Source organism: Chlorocebus sabaeus, chromosome 13, assembly GCF_047675955.1.
Source record: "Chlorocebus sabaeus isolate Y175 chromosome 13, mChlSab1.0.hap1, whole genome shotgun sequence".
NCBI lineage: Eukaryota > Metazoa > Chordata > Mammalia > Primates > Cercopithecidae > Chlorocebus > Chlorocebus sabaeus.
Genome location: NC_132916.1, coordinates 35392735 through 35412091, shown reverse-complemented (window position 1 = coordinate 35412091; position 19357 = coordinate 35392735). Strand labels below are relative to the sequence as shown.

Here is a 19357-nt window from a genome sequence, read left to right as displayed (position 1 = left end):
GGGCGGATCACGAGGTCAGGAGATCGAGACCATCCTGGCTAACACGGTGAAACCTCGTCTCTACTAAAAATACAAAAAAAAAAAAAAAAAAAAAGGTTAGCCAGGCGCGGTGGCGGGCGCCTATAGTCCCAGCTACTCGGGAGGCTGGGGCAGGAGAATGGCATGAACCCGGGAGGCAGAGCTTGCAGTGAACTGAGATCACGCCACTGCACTCCAGCTTGGGCGACAGAGCGAGAATCCGTCTCAAAAAAAAAAAGAAAAAAAAAAGAATACCAGTTGACCATTTGAAAAATAAGCCTACCACTTCACACTAGCATTTCTAAAGAACAAAATCTCCCATTCTCCTGATTTTTATTTGCCAGTTAAATATCCTTTTCTCCAATGCAACTTCCATGACAGCACAAGCATAATTTCTTAGCAGTGAGTAACTGCTGGGCCTACAGCCTGGCAGGTTGGAAAGAACTGGGGCTCAGAGGGACACTATCAGGTTCTAAGCTCTCTCTGACCTTGAGCAAGTAAAAAGACTTCCTGATACTTCCCATTTATTGAGACAAAAAGAGATCTAAAGATAAATCAAAATGTAGAAAGGGGTTTGAAATTAACAAGTAGGTAAAGATTTAAGTAGTCGTTTGTATTGAAAATCTAAGTAGATAAACCCCAATCTTTTATTTTTTATTTTTGAAACAGGTCTCACTTTGTTACCCAGGCTGGAATGCAGTGGTGCGATCACAGCTCACTGCAGCCTCAACCTCCTGGGCTCCAAGTGATCCTCCCACTTCAGTCTCCCAAGTAGCTGGGACATGCCATTATGCCTGGCTAATTTTTTATTTTTTGTAGAGATGGGATCTTACTATGTTGCCCAGGCCATTCTTGAACTCCTGGGCTCAAACAAACTACTTGCTTTGGTCTCCCAAAGTGCTGGGATTACAGGCGTGAACCACTGCATCCAACCCTAATATTCTTAACAATAGAAACATTTTTATTCTATGTACAAACATAAAAGGAGATAAACATGGAAAGTTACTTAAATCTTAGAAACATATCTATAATCACAAACTCCAGAGAATCTAGAATAAAACTTTAGGATGGTACGGGGCCAGATTCAATGGATTTAATTGTTAAAACTATAGACCAAACATTCCCAACCACGCCACTGTAATTATACAAGGTTTTCAGGAATATATATTTTTTCTTTTAATGTGCTTCATTTTTTTTTCTATTTTGGTCAGTACATATTTCCTTTTTTTTTTCTTTAACACCAGTACCACTTGCCAACAACTTTCTTTAAAGATAAGAAAACCAGCTCTGTAGAATTTTATACTTAGTGAATGTTAGAAGCCTAGTACAGTACTTGGCTTTGTTAACTTTTCAACTTTGTTAAGTGCTTATGTTGTTTTAGAACAATATGTAACATGATTCCTGGAACTTGGCCTCTTCACATTTTTGTTCTTTGGTCAGTTTCGTAAAAAATTATTCAAGTAAAAGTTTCCAACTTATTGCTATATATTTTGAGCATACTATTTCTTTCTTTTTTTTTTTTTTTTTTGAGACGGAGTCTCACTCTGTGGCCCAGGCTGGAGTGCAGTGGCACAATCTCGGCTCACTGCAAGATCTGCTTCCCGGTTCATGCCATTCTCCTGCCTCAGCCTCCCAAGTAGCTGGGACCACAGGTGCCCGCCATCATGCCTGGCTAATTTTTTGTATTTTTAGTAGAGACAGGGTTTCACTGTGTTAGCCAGGATGGTCTCGATCTCCTGACCTCGTGATCCACCTGCCTCGGCCTCCCAAAGTGTTGGGATTACAGGCATTGAGCCACCGCGCCCAGCCTGAGCATATTATTTCTTAATACTTTCCCTGACTGCAAGTCATCCTTTTCTCCATTCAAGTTATATTAAGTTATATTCTTATTAGACAATGATTTATGTAGTTATTTAAATGTAAAAATTTTTCATTTTCCTGTAAGACTTGTGTTTATAGAAATTTACACATCTATTCTTTAAGTACTTCTCAGAAAAATACTTTGCTTCCTTCACCTTATTTGTAGCTACTGTAGTGATGCTCTTTCCCAGCAGATGTTAATACGCAAAATCTGGCTAAATGTGGAGGTAAGTAGGTGAGGCTGGTGAGAACACATGTATTCCTTACACGGAGGGATGCCTGGGCTGCAAGAAGCACATGCCAACGTTTGGCAGACTACACACATAGCAGGTTCAGTGCTTCATCACTCCCCAGAATAAAGACTGATCCAGGCATCAAATACTGATCTGGTGATGCTGGGACTCAGTGTGAAAGATGAATAAACTTAGTATTACATACAATCTTTTAAAACTTGCTCTCAAACACAGCAGCTCTGGTTAGATTCGAATAAGGGAGCCACAGTCTCCTTATTTTCTCCTAGGCTCTGGCACTGACACTTAATAAGCCAGTGACAGTTTAGATATCTATATTGCTTTTGTTTTCTTTAAGGAACTATATCACAAATATATAAATACTTGTTATAATAGCACAGGCTATAGAAGAATTAACCTTCTATGAGCTAGTGTATGTACATGAGAACAAAAGATTCCTTTTGCTCTTACCTTTCCCATTTCTATCAAGCAGAGCATTGGTGGAGAAATGTCAGTTTAGGTTTTGCTTAAGAATATTAAGTGTAGCTCAAGAGGAAACAATGAGCTGCACCTGACTAAGAGAAGGCATCTTGGAGGTGGACATATAATTGACGTTCCTAAAGTTTAGTCAATATAAAGTCTCCAGACTTTCAGAGCCTCTGGCTGGGCACCCAGGACAGAAAACAGTTGGCAACAGAGTTCTGTTGGCCCACCACAAACTAAAGGAAAATGTCAGGCTATACAGCAGGTGGCTGGATTCTTCTGAAGCACACAGAGGCCGGTGTCACGTCAAAGTGCTTCACAGGGAGTCGGTCAACCTTCTCCATGGCACATGGTTACTCTCATTTCTGCCTGATGGAGAAACGTGCATTTGATACGTTCACACCCCGTGCCACAGTCTAGATGAGAGTGAGTACGGAGCCTCTGATCATTTACTTAGGCTGGGAAATTGTTAAGTATTTGGATATTACTTTGGAAATAGCTTACATTTGGTAAAGTATATACCCTCATCCCAAGATATCTTTAGGTGAGTGTAAAACGCTAAAAAGGAAAATGGAGCAACACTGATCCAGTTCATTCTACCTGAACTGGAAGAGGAAGCTTACGCAGGCTGATGGATAGGAAAGTCATTAATATTTCTACATTACAAAAGTAACTCATGAATGTATTTTTTAAAATTCAAACCTTAGAGAAATGTACACAGTAATATATGAAAGTCTTCCTACAACCTCTTCTCACCCTCAACCCATGCGCATTCACGTCCTCAGGAATCAACACTTCACAGTTGGGTTTGCATCCTTCAGAGCGTTCCTGGGCACGTGTGTGTGTCGTCTGGGTTGTCTGCTCTATGTGCATGGACATGATGTCCATGCTTCAATACGTCCATGTCGCAGAGAAATATGATACAATGGAAAAGTGATCTAAATTCCAAGTTTTCAATTCTTTCACACGAAGTTTTAACTTTCAAACCTTTGAAATATTCTCACCCTTCCAAAACACTTATATATTACATTAAAGACACAAATCTGTAGTAATTTAATGGTAACTAGAAACACAGGCCTATAAGGTTAAGAAAATAGTAAAAAAGATACCACGATACACGTAGCCTCTCCTGTCCCAATAAAGTATATACTCTGGGACTTTTGCCAAGCTTTTCTTTAACCATTATTATTCTATGTAATGCATTTCAATCATGTCTTCTGGCAGGAGCTGTAGACTTGACTCAGCATTTATTTTTTATTTTTGTTTTTTGGAGACAAAGTCTTACTCTGCCATTCAGATTGGTGTGCAGTGGCAGGATCACAGCTCACTCCAGCCTCAACCTCCCCGGCTCAAGCAATCTTCCCATCTCAATGTCCCAATAGCTGGGACTACAGGTGCAGGCTACCATGTCCAGCTAATTTTTTAAGTTTTTGTAAAGATAAGGTCTCACTATGTTGCCCAGGCTGGTCTTGCATTCCTGGGGTCAAGAGATCCTTCTGCCTTGGCCTCCCAAAGTGCTGGGATTATAGGCATAAGCTACTGCAACCAATCACTCAATATTTAGAATTATTAGGTTGAAAATACCTGGGACCCAGGACCTTGATGGAAGTTGAAATTCAGAACTCTTAAGCAAAACTGTGAGATAAATTCCTAAATTCTTTGTTACCTATAAGCAAAGACTCTAATTCAGGATTAACTAGGGTCTCCTTTCTTGACACCTATTCCAAATCAGGATCTGCTTTCAGTATTTAATAGAATATTAAAACATAACAAATGCAAGGATTTATTAATCATCCAGTCTGGGCTAGGCACTTTATATAACCTGCCACCAAGAATCCTCACCACACCCCTCTGTTGGTTCTCAAGTTGGTGGTAGAACTGGGGTGAACTGGTGTCTCACTCCAGAGCCTGTGCTCTTGGGCTCAGCAGCCTCCTAGACTGGGGATTACCATGATCTGAAACTAGACCATGTGGAAGGGCTGTGAAGTGTGTCTGTGTCACCAGTGTTCTAGGCCTGGCTGCTCCTCAAAACTGGCTTCCAGGGACAAGGAGGGAAGAGTTGTCACAGCCCCATGAGGTTGAAAGATGAAAGCAGGGAGCAGGTATGTCTGAGAAAACACATCACCAGTGAACGGAAAGAAGGTAAGCCCAAGAGCACTCCAAGCCTTAAAGGATGGGCCAAAAGGCAGACAGCCAGGGACGGAGAAAAAGGAATAAACAAACAGGCAGAGCTGGAGTCAACTGCAGCCGAGAAAAGTCAAGAATCAAAAAACACACTGTGTGTTTGGGAAGCTGGGGCAGGGAAGCCAGGAAAAAGGAGAGAGAGGAGGTAGTGAATGAGGGAACGAGTCCAGCATCCTGCATGGGTTAGGCCTGTGCTGTGTCCTGTGCCACTGTGTTTACAAGGTGGAGTCTATGGGTGGCTCCTCTCAGCCACAGGACACACTGAAGGGCTTTCTTTCTCCTTCTCAGGCTTGTTTGAAATGCAGCTGTCACACCTGTGCCTCAGCAGGTACTACTGGCTGCCACAAACGATGCTCTACATTTGGATGAAAAAAATTAGATACGGCCTAACAGAAGCCAGATTGTGGCTAAACGTTCATCTAAAGTGAAATATTTGACCCCCAATACTAACTTTTAGCTTACTGCTGTGTAAATGCAGACCAACATGGGACAAGTTAGGAAAGGCTGTATTTTCTTTTGTAAATTACTGGAAACACTCAGGTATTAAAATGTGCTCCAAAAATGTTACAGATAATCTGTCTGCCCTATCTAGGGTAGGAGGACATTCGAAAATCGAAAATTGTTTTGGAATAAAATGCTGATATATAAAATATATCATGAGTTTATCTATTACAGCACCATAGTCCATCATCTCTCACCTGGACCCTGAATTGATCACCTACCGGGTCTTCCTCCCCTCTTGCACTCTCGTTTCCCTCCCTGTAATTCATCCTCCACACACAGAACAACCACAGTGACTTTAAAAACATGAAATCAGACCTATGTCCTCCAACAAAGGTCCACTACTCTTTTTTTTTTTTTTTTTTTTTTTTTGGTCTCACTCTGTCACCCAGGCTGGAGTGCAGTGGTGCGATCTTGGCTCACTGCAACCTCTGCCTCCTAGATTCAAGCGATCCTGCTCCCTCAGCCTCCCCAGTAGCTGGGACTACAGGCGCGTGCCACCAAGCCCGGCTAATTTTTTGTAATTATAGTAGAGACGAGGTTTCACTGTGTTTCGATCTCCTGACCTCATGATCCACCAGCCTTGGCCTCCCAAAGTGCTGGGATTACAGGCGTGAACCATCACGCCTGGCCAAAATCCACCACTCTTAAAGCAAAGTCTCTTCATCTTTGCTTTCAAGGCTCTGTCTAATCTGACCCACTCTAACTTTCCAGTCTCTTCCCATGCCACTTTCCTGTCTTCTTGGGTTTCCAAACACATTTGGCTTCTTCCTGCCTTAGTCTTGCTTTAGGAACTCAGGGACCATGTCTGTCTCTGTCTTGTTTGCATCACCCTAACGGCATCTGAGCTGGTGCTTGGGGCACAGGAGGCACTCAACTTTTTGAATGAATAAAAGCTGAAAGTCTGTAGTGCAACAAATGTCCATTAGAGGGCTCCCTTGACACTAGAGAACAAAACTAAATGTTAGATGAGGATGTCCACAGTGAGGTATTGACAAAGTGATCATGATACCATAAATACATTTTTAAAAGCAGCACATTACCAACTCTCTTCACTTCCTTCCAGCTGTGTGACCAGACTGTCCTGCGACTGCCTGGATCTCTATACACAGAGACACCCATGATGAGGTAGCCTCTCTGTTCCTCAGTGTTCACATCTCTAAGTGGAAATAACAATGGTACCCTCTCTTAAAGGGCTGGGACAAGGATCAATGAGATAATGCATGTAGAGCCCTTAGTTCATTGTCTGGCACATGAAAGTCCTCAATAAATGGTTGACTGTTATTACTTCAAGTCAATTAATGGAAGTTTATCTGTAATGCCTTTTCCAATCATTTTCCTGTGTCCAAATTTCACCTCTTTTTCAAGACCCTGCTCAAATACTGCCTCTCATGTATAGTATAATTAGACAGGCTTAATCCCCAAATCCTAAGGCCCCCCTTATGGCTCGCCTTTACCTTCCTTCCACAGCCAAGCGTTTGGACAAAGTTGTCTATATTTCCATTTGTTCAAATGATCATGATCAATTTTCTGCACCTGCCATCCACGAAACCATTCTCTGTAAGGTCACTCATAGCCTCCCTGTTCTAAATTCAATGAAAACCTTTCAGCCTCTTTGTCACTAGCTACTGACACTGCTGACCAGTCCTGCCCCTAGAAACACTCTCGTCCCTGTTTTACCCCCTGCCTATCTGGCCACTCCTTTTCTGTCTCCCTAGTCCTCCACTTACTTCATGCAGCCCATGAATGCCAAACCCACAGGCCTCTTAACCCACAGGCCTCTTATCTAGACTCTTTCATGAGCTCTAAACTCAACTTGGCTTTCCTACAGGCATCACAAACTTCACATGGCACAAACAAACTCATCACTGGGGCAAGGGCAGGTAGGCTGGGTGAAACAAATTTTTTTTAATTTAAAAACCCAATTCATCATCATACTTAGATCTACTGCATATTGATCTTGATAAGATGGAAAAATCATCTACTCCATTACCTGAGCCATAAATCTCAGATCCAGCCTAAGTGGCTTCATCAAATTTTCATTCTCTATGTCCCTAGCTTATTCCATTTGATCTCAGTATCTCTGCCTTGGTTCTTCCTGCCTAGATGCCTAGACTACTTTAAAATAGTTTCCAACTAGTTCCTGGACCTCTACTCTTTTTTTCTAAATTTTAGAGACATGGTGTCACTCTGTTGCCTAGGCTAGAGTACAGTGGCATGACCATACTCCCCTGTAACCTCAAAGTCCTAGGCTCAAAGTCCTCCCAGCTCAGCCTCCTGCATAGCTAAGACTATAGGCATGTGCCACCATGCCTGGCTAACTTAAAAAAAATTTTTTTTTCTTATAGAGATGAGATCTCACTATGATTCCAGGATTGTCTCAAACTGGCCTCAAGTGATCCTCCTGCTTCAGCCTCCTAAAGTGTTGACATTACGGTCATGAGCCGCCATGCCTGGCCTTTTTTCAAAATAGCTTTATTGAGATATAATTCATATTCTATGAAATTCACCCACTTAAAGTGTACACTTCAGTGAGTTTCATCACTATCTAATTTTATAACATTTTCATTACCCTACAAAGAAACCCAGTAGCAGTTACTCCCCATTCCCTCCTTTCCCTAGCCCCTACAACCACAAATCTACCTTCTTTCTCTACGGAAAGAGACAGAGATTCCTATTCTGGACACTTCATATAAATGAATCATTCAGTATGTGGCCTTTTGTGACTATCTCAACTCTTGTCCCCTCCTCCACTCCATTCCACTCTTCACAGTTACCAGATTGATCTTTTTTTTTCTGAGATGGAGTCTTGCTCTGTCACCCAGTCTGGAGTGCAGTGGCACAATCTCAGCTCACTGTAACCTCTGCCTCTCAGGTTCAAGTGATTCTCCTGCTTCAGCCTGCTGAGTAGCTGGGATTACAGGAATGTGCCACCATGTCTGGATAATTTTTGTACTTTTTGTAGAGATGGGGTTTTACCATGTCTAATCTCAAACTCTCAGGTGATCTACCTGCCTCAGCCTCCCAAAGTGCTGGGATTGCAGGCATGAGCTACCACACACAGCCGAGATTGATCTTTATAAAACACAACTCAGGCTGGGCATGGCTCACACCTGTAACCCCAGCACTGTGGGAGGCTGAAGTGGGTGGATCGTTTGAGTCCAGGAGTTTGAGACCAGCCTGGACAACACAGCGAAACCCTGTTACTACAAAACACACACACACACACACACACACAAAACAAAAATTAGCCAGGCATGGCGGCATGCACCTGTAGTCCCAGCTACTCAGGAGTTTGAGGTGGGAGGATTGCTTGAGCCTGGGAGGTCGAGGTTGCAGTGAGCCGTGATGGCACCACTGTACTCCAGCCTGGGAAATGGAGTGACACCTTGCCTCAAAAAACAAAAAAACACCAACCCCCGCCGCCCCAACTTATGTCACCCTCTGGCTTAAAATCCTTTAATAGCTCCTGGTAGGTTGCAGGATAGAGCTCATGTACATAACGGCCCTTCCCAAGCTGCTTCCTGTCCATCCCCCCAAGCAATCCAACTACTATTCTCCCTTTATTCCATTCAAACATTCGTTTCCCAGATATAACATCCCATGTCACACATCCACAGCTTTCCCATGTGTTTGTCTTTGCTCGGAGCATGCTTCTCTGTCTTCCTTATCTACATACTTGGTCCTCTCCTCTTAACTCTACTCAGACCTCGCTAGTGACTCAGATGCATGGTGCCTGTGTTGCCATGGCACCCATCTAGCAAACCCATTTTTAAAGCTGCAACACCGCTTTATCTTCTCCCATGAGACCATTAGATATTAGCTGAGGGCACAGACCATGCTTCACTTAAGTCTTCAGCATTTAGCCAAGTGTGTGACATAAAGGAGTCACTTCAATACCTGTTCTGTTGATTGTCAGTAATGATCTTGGAATTAGCATTTGTTTATGCTCACCCCAAAAAAACAGGAGGCAATTTGCAGTAAAGAAGCTCAAAAGTCACACACACAACCAAATTTCATAAGACATGCAAAGAGCACAGGATCTGCACATGACTATGAGAACTACACCAAAAAACATTCTTCATAGAAAAAGCAATGGACAAAAACCATTCTGGTTTGGTGGAGTTCCATGACAAAACAAAGAAATTGTTTCATTGCCAATTTTTCATGTTTAAAACCCAAACTAATAACTGACTTTGTCCTTGAAAAACTGCCTAAAGAAGTTATGTTGTAGAAAATATTTCTCATTTTTATAGAAGAATTTAAGTCACTTTGGGAGGCCGAGGCAGGCAGATCACCTGAGGTCGGGAGTTCAAGACCAGCCTGACCGACATGGAGAAATCCCATCTCTACTAAAAAATACAAAACTCAGCCTGGTGTGGTGGCACATGCCTGTAATCCCAGCTATTTGGGAGGTTGAGGCAGGAGAATCCCTTAAACCTGGGAGGTGGAGGTTGTGGAGAGCTGAGATTGTACCATTGTACTCCAGCCTGGGCAATAAGAGCGAAACTCCATCTCAAAAAGAAAAAGAAGAAGATAAGAAATAATTTAAGCATGTAAGTACATTTAATGAGCCATCGGGTGATAAGAGTAATTTCTGATAGGGGAAAAGTGTAAAAAAGTACCTGTAGGTAAACCTTCTTCACACCAGGCACATAATCTGCAATCCGGCCAAAGAGCAGTCGTCCAACTCCTGAAGTGATGCCAATGCACATGAGAACAACCTCTTTATTTTTTTCATCTTGAAATCTTTCATTTACATGTTTCATCTGTAGGCCAAAGAGAAAGAAACCACACTAAATATGGTAGAAAAACTTGGCAAGTTTGAGGCTCTGCATCAAATGCATTTGCTTCTCTGCAATGTTATGGGCTCTCAACTTTTTTCAAATTTGATATTTATGAAATTTGTCCTGTGATAATTTTTCATGAAAACATATGAAAAAAATTTAACATGTTTTAGTTTTCATTTTAAAAAGCATTTTTATGGCTGGGCACGGTGGCTCATGCCTGTAATCCCAGCACTTTGAGAGGCCGAGGTGGGTGGATCACCTGAGGTCAGGAGTTCAAGACTAGCCTGTCCAAACATGGTGAAACCTCATCTCTACAAAAAATTCAAAAATTAGCCAGGCGTGGTGGCATACACCTGTAATCCCAGCTACTTGGGAGGCTGAGACAGGAGAATCGCTTGAACCTAGGAGGCGGAGTTTGCCGTGAGCTGATTGCACAACTGGACTCCAGCCTGGCGACAGAGCAAGACTCCGTCTCCAAAAAAAAAAAAAAAAAAGGCATTTTTATAAGAGTTTTTATTTTTCAACAAAGGGTGAGAAGCATACAATTATAAGCTATACTGAGCCATTGGCTAAAGGAAGAGAATAGACATTTGAACATACCTATTCTCTCAAGGTCACCCAAGGACCCATTATATTATCTGCCCCCTAAGAGACAGTTCAAGGGTCAATTCTGAAGTTTTATTTATTCTAGGAGGACCTGAACCAAATTGACACCCCTGAAATGAGTTATAACAGAGCTTCCAGAATGAAAGCATAAGGTTCTCTACCTGTAAAGTTGCCTATTTGTGTAGCATTAGAACAGATAAAAATGCAGGGGCAGCTTAACAGAGCAGTTAAAAGATACACCACTGGAGAGGCAGACTGCTTGCGTTCAAGTCCTGGTTCTGTTCTTATCAGCCTTGTGGCTTTGAGTAAGTTCTTAACCTCTAGGGTTTCAGTTTCTTTGTCTGTAAAATGGAAATTGGAGTAGTACCTACTTCAGAAATTGGTTGTGAGGATTAAATGTCTGTGTAAAGAGTTTAAAATAGTGTTTGGCACACAGTTAATAACAATAAGATATTAATTTTAGCCTTCTTTTTTTCAAAGGACCTTTCTCCTCCATGTACAGTGTACATATAACAGAGACTACAGTGACCTGTGGGCCATAGATAACCAGTGAGCATATTCTGTTTGACGTTTCCATAATGCCTGACAATAATCATCCCCCACACCACACATGGGTCTCAGTTCTGGAAATCTGCAAGCAAATTTCCACCAAATACAACTACCCACATAGTGCCCATGTGGCAGTGAATAGCCTTCCTGGATGATATCTCTTTAAAACATTTCTCATTTTGCATTTTAAAAGCCCATTTATGTATCCCAACACCATCTCCTTTTTCTCTTCTCTTTCAAAACTATTAACTGTTTTCCCTAACTTCTGTGTTTTCATACTGGTCCAGAATAATCCTCCTAAATATGGCTTTAATCTCAATTCCTTATTCAAAGGCGGCCCACTGCCTACATTTACACTCCTTAGTTTGGTATTCAAAGCCTTCCGTAATCTGTTGCTAATCCATCTTTGTACCTTTATTACCTACTGATCTTTGACTCAGAAGTAGAAAATTCATCTGACTTACAAGCCTGGGTTAAACAAAACAAAACAAAACAGCAGAAAATTAAATGTCTAAGGGCCCAGCGAAATAACACAAAAAAGTAAAACAGGTTCATTGGAGAGAAAGGACATATATTGCAGTCGATTATTATCATATAGGTCTACCAATGTTGCCAAATCTACCTCTAGGATCCCTTTAATTTAAAAGAAAAGTCAGAAATCTGGATTTTGTGTGGAAATGTTGGCACCTAATTTAAATTTAGGACACTGTGTGATCCAGCTCTACAAAAGTCACACAAAACACGTCTGCAAACTGCATTAGGCCTGCTTTGATCTCAGCCCTAATCCCACCTGGCCCAGTAGGACAGGTTTATTCACAATGTCACTTAAATACGCCAAGATGTTCTTACCCATCTACATTTCTGCTGCCTCTTCTACCCTCTTCAACTTCCTAACTTCTTGTTATTGCCAAAAGTTTTCATTTGGTACCTGAGGTATTCCGTGTTCCTACCCAGCCCTGTGAGTGTCTCTACACAGTCTCTTAAGCAGACACTTCATGTAAAATTAGACATATCCACTCCTGTTTCAAAGGCACCTCAAAGTCAACACGCCCCATGCTGAACTCAACTCACCCTCACAAATTGCCTGCCCCCCATTTCAGTTAATACACTACTATTAGCCCAACCACCCATAGCAGAAACTGACAGCTACCTTAGATTATTCCCTTTCCCTCTTCAAATCCAAGAGTCACCACTGAATCCTGATGATTTACTTTCTAAATCTCTCAGACTTGCTTCCTTTGGCCCACGTTCCTCATGGTATTTTAGTTCCGTTCTTACCACTCACTCCTCACCGGGACCACTACAGCAGCCTTCTGACATGCTTCTTGCTTGAGCCCTCACTACTAAGTCTCTCCCCTCTAACCTATGTTCCCTGAGAACACCAGGTTAGGTTCAAAATGAACCTGTCTCAAACAAACAAAAATAAGAGACATTCTTTAGTATTCATAAAAGACTGAATCTACCAGGCATCTTTTTTTATGAAACTAAGAACACCTGTCTGTCAAATGGCTATTATTCCTTAATAGTGGTTTCTTTTCCCCCCGTTCTACTTTGTAATCCTTAAAAGGAATAATAAGGTGAAATGTTTGAGGAATTTTGAAAGAAGATAAATTGGGTAAATTCAAATTATGCTTAGGTGGGAACTTAGGTCTTCAACTAGAAGGGGCATTATTTATTTATTTATTTGACATGGAGTTTCGCTCTGTAGCCCAGGCTGGAGTGCAGTGGCGCAATCTCAGCTCACTGCAACCTCTACCTCCCCGGTTCAAGCGATTCTCCTGCCTCAGCCTCCAGAGTAGCTGGGATTACAGGTGTGCACCACCACGCCTGGCTAATTTTTGTATTTTTAGTAGAGATGAAGTTTCACCATGTTGGCCAGGCTGGTCTCAAACTCCTGACCTCAAGTGATCTGCCTGCTTCGGCCTCCTAAAGTGCTGGGATTACAGGCATGTGCCACCACGCCCGGCCTAGAAGGGGCATTATTTAACTGAATTTTGTTACTGTCATGATTATTTAAATACAGCAAGAACTTCAGCTTCTAATACTCCCTCCCTATTCCCACCAAAATCTGCAAACTAAAAAAGTTTTTTTGGTCAGTATGTGAGGGAATCTGGGGATGCTGGATCTCTGGATCCTTTCTCACTGAGGCAGTAGTTACCCAAGAGGTCTGGTATGTTCTACTTGTATTCTGGGCTGTCCATGACTGCTGCTGTTTTATAAATTTCTGCCCATCTGTCATCCTCTGGAGACTGGCATGCCCTTTAGTTCAGCAGAAAGTGAATACAGGACAAAATGGATATTTCTAACAAAGAGTTGTAGAGATATGGAAATGTTGAAGAGATGTTTTCATACTTAATCTAATTTATTTTTTAAACCAATTCAAAGCTTATACTAGAGGCCACTGTCTACACAGGGGATAATATTATGTTGTAGAGCAGTTGTTTAAAGTTAACTTTAAAGATAAGTTAGACTTTATCTAAATATATTAAGTGTTAGGAATTCATCTTTTTTTTTTTTTTTTTTTTTTTTTTTTATGGAGTCTCACTCTTTTGCCCAGGCTGGAGTGCAGTGGTGCGATCTCGGCTCACTGCAACTCTGCCTTCTGGGTTCAAGTGATTCTCCTGCCTCAGCCTCCTGAGTAGCTGGGATTACAGGTGCCCACCACCAAGCCTGGCTTATTTTTGTATTTTTAGTAGAGACAGGGTTTCACCATGTTGGTCAGGCTGGTCTCAAACTCCTGACCTCGTGAAACACCTGCCTCGGCCTCCCAAAGTGCTGGGATTACAGGCATGAGCCACTGCACCTGGCCAGGGATTCATCTTTTATTTATGTTCTTAAACATCTGTTTAATTCTGGGTTGCACACTTCCAGGGGATTAACAAAACCTTGCTAATTGACATCTTCGACACTGACTGTGTCTGAAACATTTTTTCTTTTTGAGACAGAGTTTCACTCTGTTGCCCAGGCTGGAGTATGGCACAATCACAGCTCACTGCAGCCTCGATCTCCTGGGCTTAAGTAATCCTTAGCCTCCCAAGTAGCTGGGACCACAGGTACATGCCACCACACCCAGTTAATTTTTAAATCATTTTTGTAGAGACATGGTCCTGTTATGTTGTCCAGGCTGGTCTCAAACTGCTGGGCTAAGCAATCCTCCACCCTTGCTCTCCCAAAGTGCTGGAATTATAGGCATGAGCCACCACACCTGGCCCTGGGTAACTGTTTCTGACCAGCCAACTGAAGGCAGGTTCCTCTCCCCTCACTAGAGCCCATGGACAGATTCTGTTTTTTGAGAGGTCTCAGGCAGTAGCCCAAGAAAGTGATCATCTCACTGGAATGGCCTCAGCCCTGGCCTCTCTCCTCTCCACCTCTCTTACAGGGGAGCCACAGTGTAAGACATTTGGAGACATCAGGTGGTGTTCTGGTGAAGAAGCTAAGGCAGAGTCCTCTAGCTCTCATGTATCAACCACAGAGGAAGTTAAATGGGTGGCCACAGTACAAAAGCAGCTCCAATAAAGCCGATGAACACGCATTAGAAACTCAAGCTTCTCATCACCAAATGGTTTCATGATAGAAGAATGCCCAACAGAAGGGAACCCCAAATCACTATATTTACAGAAACCTGTGAGGTGCAGTGGTGGTACACATCTGCAAAGCAAGGATGCCACTGATCAAAAAGGTCCAATAATTACCTACTGTACTGTTTTCTAAGATTGTGTAATTTGGCCATGCCTTGATGGTCATTATCTTCCTCCTTTTAAGGGGGTGAGTACTTTTTGTTTAATGTCTTTCATGTAAGGTTTATGGAATTTATTAAATAAATATGATAAAATACTGGTGCACAAAAGTTAGACTATATATCTTTGGGGAGTCATAGTTTAAAAAGAAGGGGGATTACTGGAGACTCTTCAAACAAAAGTAACTTTATTTCTGACAGAGGACTTGGAGTAACAGCTGACTGACAACTACAAAGTGCTAACAAAGGCCGTAGACAGAGGCCAGGAAAGCAGGGCAAAAACAGGCCCAGGGGAGGAGTGGAGACTGTGGGACTAAAATAATCACAACTGTCTTCTAGGCAGAACTGAACAAAACAACCCCTCCACCCCCACCCAATAGTTATCATCCACTGCTGTTGCAGTTAACTATGCTCTTTGGGAGATAAGATTTCAGTCACCCAGTCATCATCTGTATTCGTTTATAATTATTTTGATTCATCTCTGTCCTTCCTCATCAGACACACATCATCAAACTGAAAAGAGGTGGACAATAGCTAGGCATGTACATTCATTTTATGTCTAGGAGAATAAACTCTTTGGGGAAGGGAGGGAATCTGTATGTTTTACATTTACATGGTACATCAAAAAATGGGATAATAAATCCTACATAATATTTACCGCAATTATGGAATTCAAACTGATTCTTTTAACTCCCTACTTTCCAATACAGACACTAAGTTCAAAGCACTTTTACTCACTGCTGTTCACACCAGAGATTGGCAGCTTCAGCCTGTTGCCTCTCATTTACTGCATTTTGGAGGAATTCTAAGAAAATATCCATCTAACATTTGAAAAGCTATTCCATAACTCTAGAAGACCATTCTGCCTAAATACACTTTTTTGAAAGGTAAACTCAAAAAGCCTGGCCCTTTAAAAAAATAGATGTACATTCGAAAGGGAATAGAAAGCCTGCAAGAGTGGGTTAATGGATAATCTGAGTTTGTTACAAATCAAAACTTAACACTACCCTTTGACTTAAAAGTAGGATTAACAGAAATCTTCTGAATGAAATGAGACAGTTTATTTTGTTTTTTTCTTTCTTTTTTAAACGACTGTGTTTCCTCTGGCTGTGCTTTTGCTAGAGGAAGTAAATTAAAACAAGTGGGGCACTCCCTTAGGAAGTTCTGCATGAGCACTGCACACAAGCAAGCCGAGCGAGGTGATTAAAGGTGGAAGAAAACTAACTCCATAGATCTGAGTACATAAAATTAATCCCTTTACACCAGAACACACTAAAATAAAACTTTATGGCCACTGATAGATATTCATTGATTAGACTAGCCCCAAAATGTCATCTTAGCTTCTTTAATCTGATCAACTGTGCCTTGAGACTAAGGTATCTCTAAGATGTGCTTGAAAGGAAAAATTTCTTTGCTTGCCAACATGTTTAAGGACTGACATCTTTTGGCAGCACAGTGTCTATTTTTTAATGATATTTCTGTTGTGGCTAAACTGTGGTGCAGGTACCTGCTCCCTCCTCAGCAGCTGACCAGGTGGAGAGCAGACCTTTGGCCTAACAGGACTGTAGGAGGCATGGGTGGTTGGTTCTGTTTGTTTTTTTTAAACAGCTGATCTTTCCATTTCATTAAGATGGGTTTCCATGGTGTAGATAATCACGCATATCTACTGTTAAGACATGAAAAAGTACTAGGAAAAAAGAAGTTTCTGTAGTGCAGATTATTTGATAGCTACCAAAGGGCAGAAGAAAAAAAAAGTTCAGAAGGAAGAGATGGCTAATGGTTTAAAGAACCTGATTTTGAAAAAATTTCTAACTCTAAAAATTCTTTAAAAGCCTTTGTTATTTCTACTTTTTTTTTTTTTGAACAATTTTCCCTGGATTACAAACAAAACAAACAGTCCACCTATGACATAGCATCATTTAGATAAGATCAAGATTTAGTAAAATGTCCTAGAGGAATTACCAACCAAAACCAAGTTGGATTTAGATGCCAGTTTAAATAACCCTGCATTTTAGAAGTTTAAAGTAGACTTCATCTTAAAATAGAAAATAAATCACCAGGATTTTTAGGTAACTTGAAATTATTTAGTGGCTCTAAATAATTTCTGTGCCAGATATTTCACAAGTTATCAAAAATTGTTTTGTTCCTTCCTGAACAATGAAAGATTTAGTCTGTTAGTTTATTTAAATTTTTATTAATTCCACCTACATTCGATTTTTTTTTTTTTTTTTTTTTTTTTTGAGATTGCTTTTTCTGCCTTGTTGCCCAGGCTGGAGTGCAATGGTGTGATCTCAGCTCACTGCAACCTCCACCTCCCAGATTCAAGCGATTCTCCTATGTCAGTCTCCCATTTAACTGGGATTACAGGTGTCCGCCACCATACCCAGCTAATTTTGTATTTTTAGTAGAAACAGGATTTCACCATGTTGCCCAGGCTGGTCTCGAACTCCTGAACTCAGGTGATCTGCCCACCTCAGCCTCCCAAAGTGCTGGGACTACTGGTGTGAGCCACCACACCCAGCCTAAATTCAAATTTGATTCGGAAGTTTCTTTTTTGGAGTTTCATTCTTGGCACACCAGACTTACCACTCTCTCAGATCCTTGGTTCCTGGCAAGTTTGAATGAACACAACAGACTGTGTCTATGCTGGTCATCAAGATGGCTCCTGAGGGCTCAGCCATGGTTGGCAGCCTACCTGCACGACTGACGGACTCTGATACTTTGGTAGAGCACTTTGAAGATAGAAAAGTGGTTGCAAAGGCTCTGTAGATGTGGACTCCTGTTTGTGATTCGTGCTCCTTTGAGGTATCATGTACTTCCATGTTTTACATTTATTTAAAAACAAGAAAAGGGGACATGCTCTTTAAACTTATTCTTGGGTTGATCTGGTGATAAAGTCACCTATCGACTAAATGTGCATGCAAATGAACAGATAGGTGTGGGTTATGGAGTCTCTAATCAATAGTGGAATTACAGTCATGTGCTACTTAATAACATTTCTGGTCAAAGATGAACCACATATACAACAGCAATTCCATAAGATTATAATCCTGTACTTTCACGGTACCTTTTCTATGTTTAGATACACAAATACCATGTGTTACAACTGCCTACAGCATTCAGCACAGTAACATGCTGTACAGGTTTGTAGCCCAGGAGCAATAGGCTATACGTATGCCATATAGCCTAGGTATGTAGTGACTGCACCATGTAGGTTTGTCTAAGTACACTCTCTGATGTTTGCACAACAATGAAATTGCCTAAGGATACATTTCTCAGAACATATCCTCATTGTTAAGAGATGCATGACTGTACATGAATTTGGAAAAATAGTCCAAAGTGAACAAATGCACCCAACAAAAGGCTAGTTGAAATGGTATTAAATTTTAGAAGTTTAATATAGCCTTCTTTATCTTTTTTAGATGGAGCCTCGCTCTGTTGCCCAGACGAGTGCAGGGGCAGAATCTCAGTTCACTGCAACCTCCACCTGTGGGTTCAAAAGTGCTTCCTGTCTTAGCCTCCCAAGTAGCTGGGATTACAGGCGTGAGCCACCATGCCCAGCTAGTTTTTGTATTTTTAGTAGAGATGGGGTTTCACCATGTTGCCCATGCTGGTCTCAAACTCCTGACCTCAAGTGATCTGCCTGCCTCGGTCTCTCAAAGTGCTGCAATTACAGGTGTGAGCCACCATGCCTGGCTTAAGATTGGCTTCTGATTTGGTTTGAATGTTTGTCCCTTCCATATCTCATGTTGAAATGTGATTCCCAATGTTAGAGGTGGGATCTGGCGGGAGGTGACTGGATTTTGGAGGTGGATCTATCACGAGTGGCTTAGCACCATTCCCTTGATGATAAGTCAGTTATTGCTTGAGTTCAACAGAGATTGGGTTAACAGTGTGGCAGCTACCCACTGACACTCTTGCTCCCAATCTCATCAAGTGACCTGCTGCTCCCACTCTGCTTTTGCCATGAGTAAAAGCTCCCTGAGACCTCACCAGAAACTGAGCAGATGCTGGGGCCATGCTTCCTATACAGCCTGCAGAATCGTGAGCCAATTAAACCTCTTTTCTTTATAAATCATCCAGCCTCGGGTATTTCTTTATAGGAACACAAGAACCGAATACAGCTTCTTTTTAAAACAGAAAAGGATACATTCAGAAAGCATTATTTAAATCACTGGGATCTGAGGTAACTTGATAACTTATTTAATGACTTTGGCAGTAGTGTCAATAAGCAAGTATTTTGTAAATTCACAAAATTGGTTCTACCTTATTCTGTTGGTTATTGACATTTTAACTTAAAGATTTGATTTTTGAAAGAAACAAATAAATTAGGCCATTAGTTCTATTCAGCTTCCTAATTTTTCCCTTAATTCTGAAGTGAAGAAAAATGGATCCTTCCA

At 41.4% G+C, this 19357-nt stretch overlaps 1 protein-coding gene across 2 annotated transcripts in view; it reads right to left on the bottom strand.

Annotated features, from left to right (window-relative positions):
* The window catches only part of SLC16A10 (solute carrier family 16 member 10), a 144922-nt gene that overhangs the window by 14171 nt on the left and 111394 nt on the right, over positions 1-19357 (bottom strand). For both annotated transcript variants that reach the window (XM_008007320.3, XM_008007321.3), the window contains exon 4: positions 9902-10045. In XM_008007320.3, coding sequence (XP_008005511.1) covers positions 9902-10045 — 144 coding nt within the window. The remainder of the gene's footprint in view (positions 1-9901; positions 10046-19357) is intronic.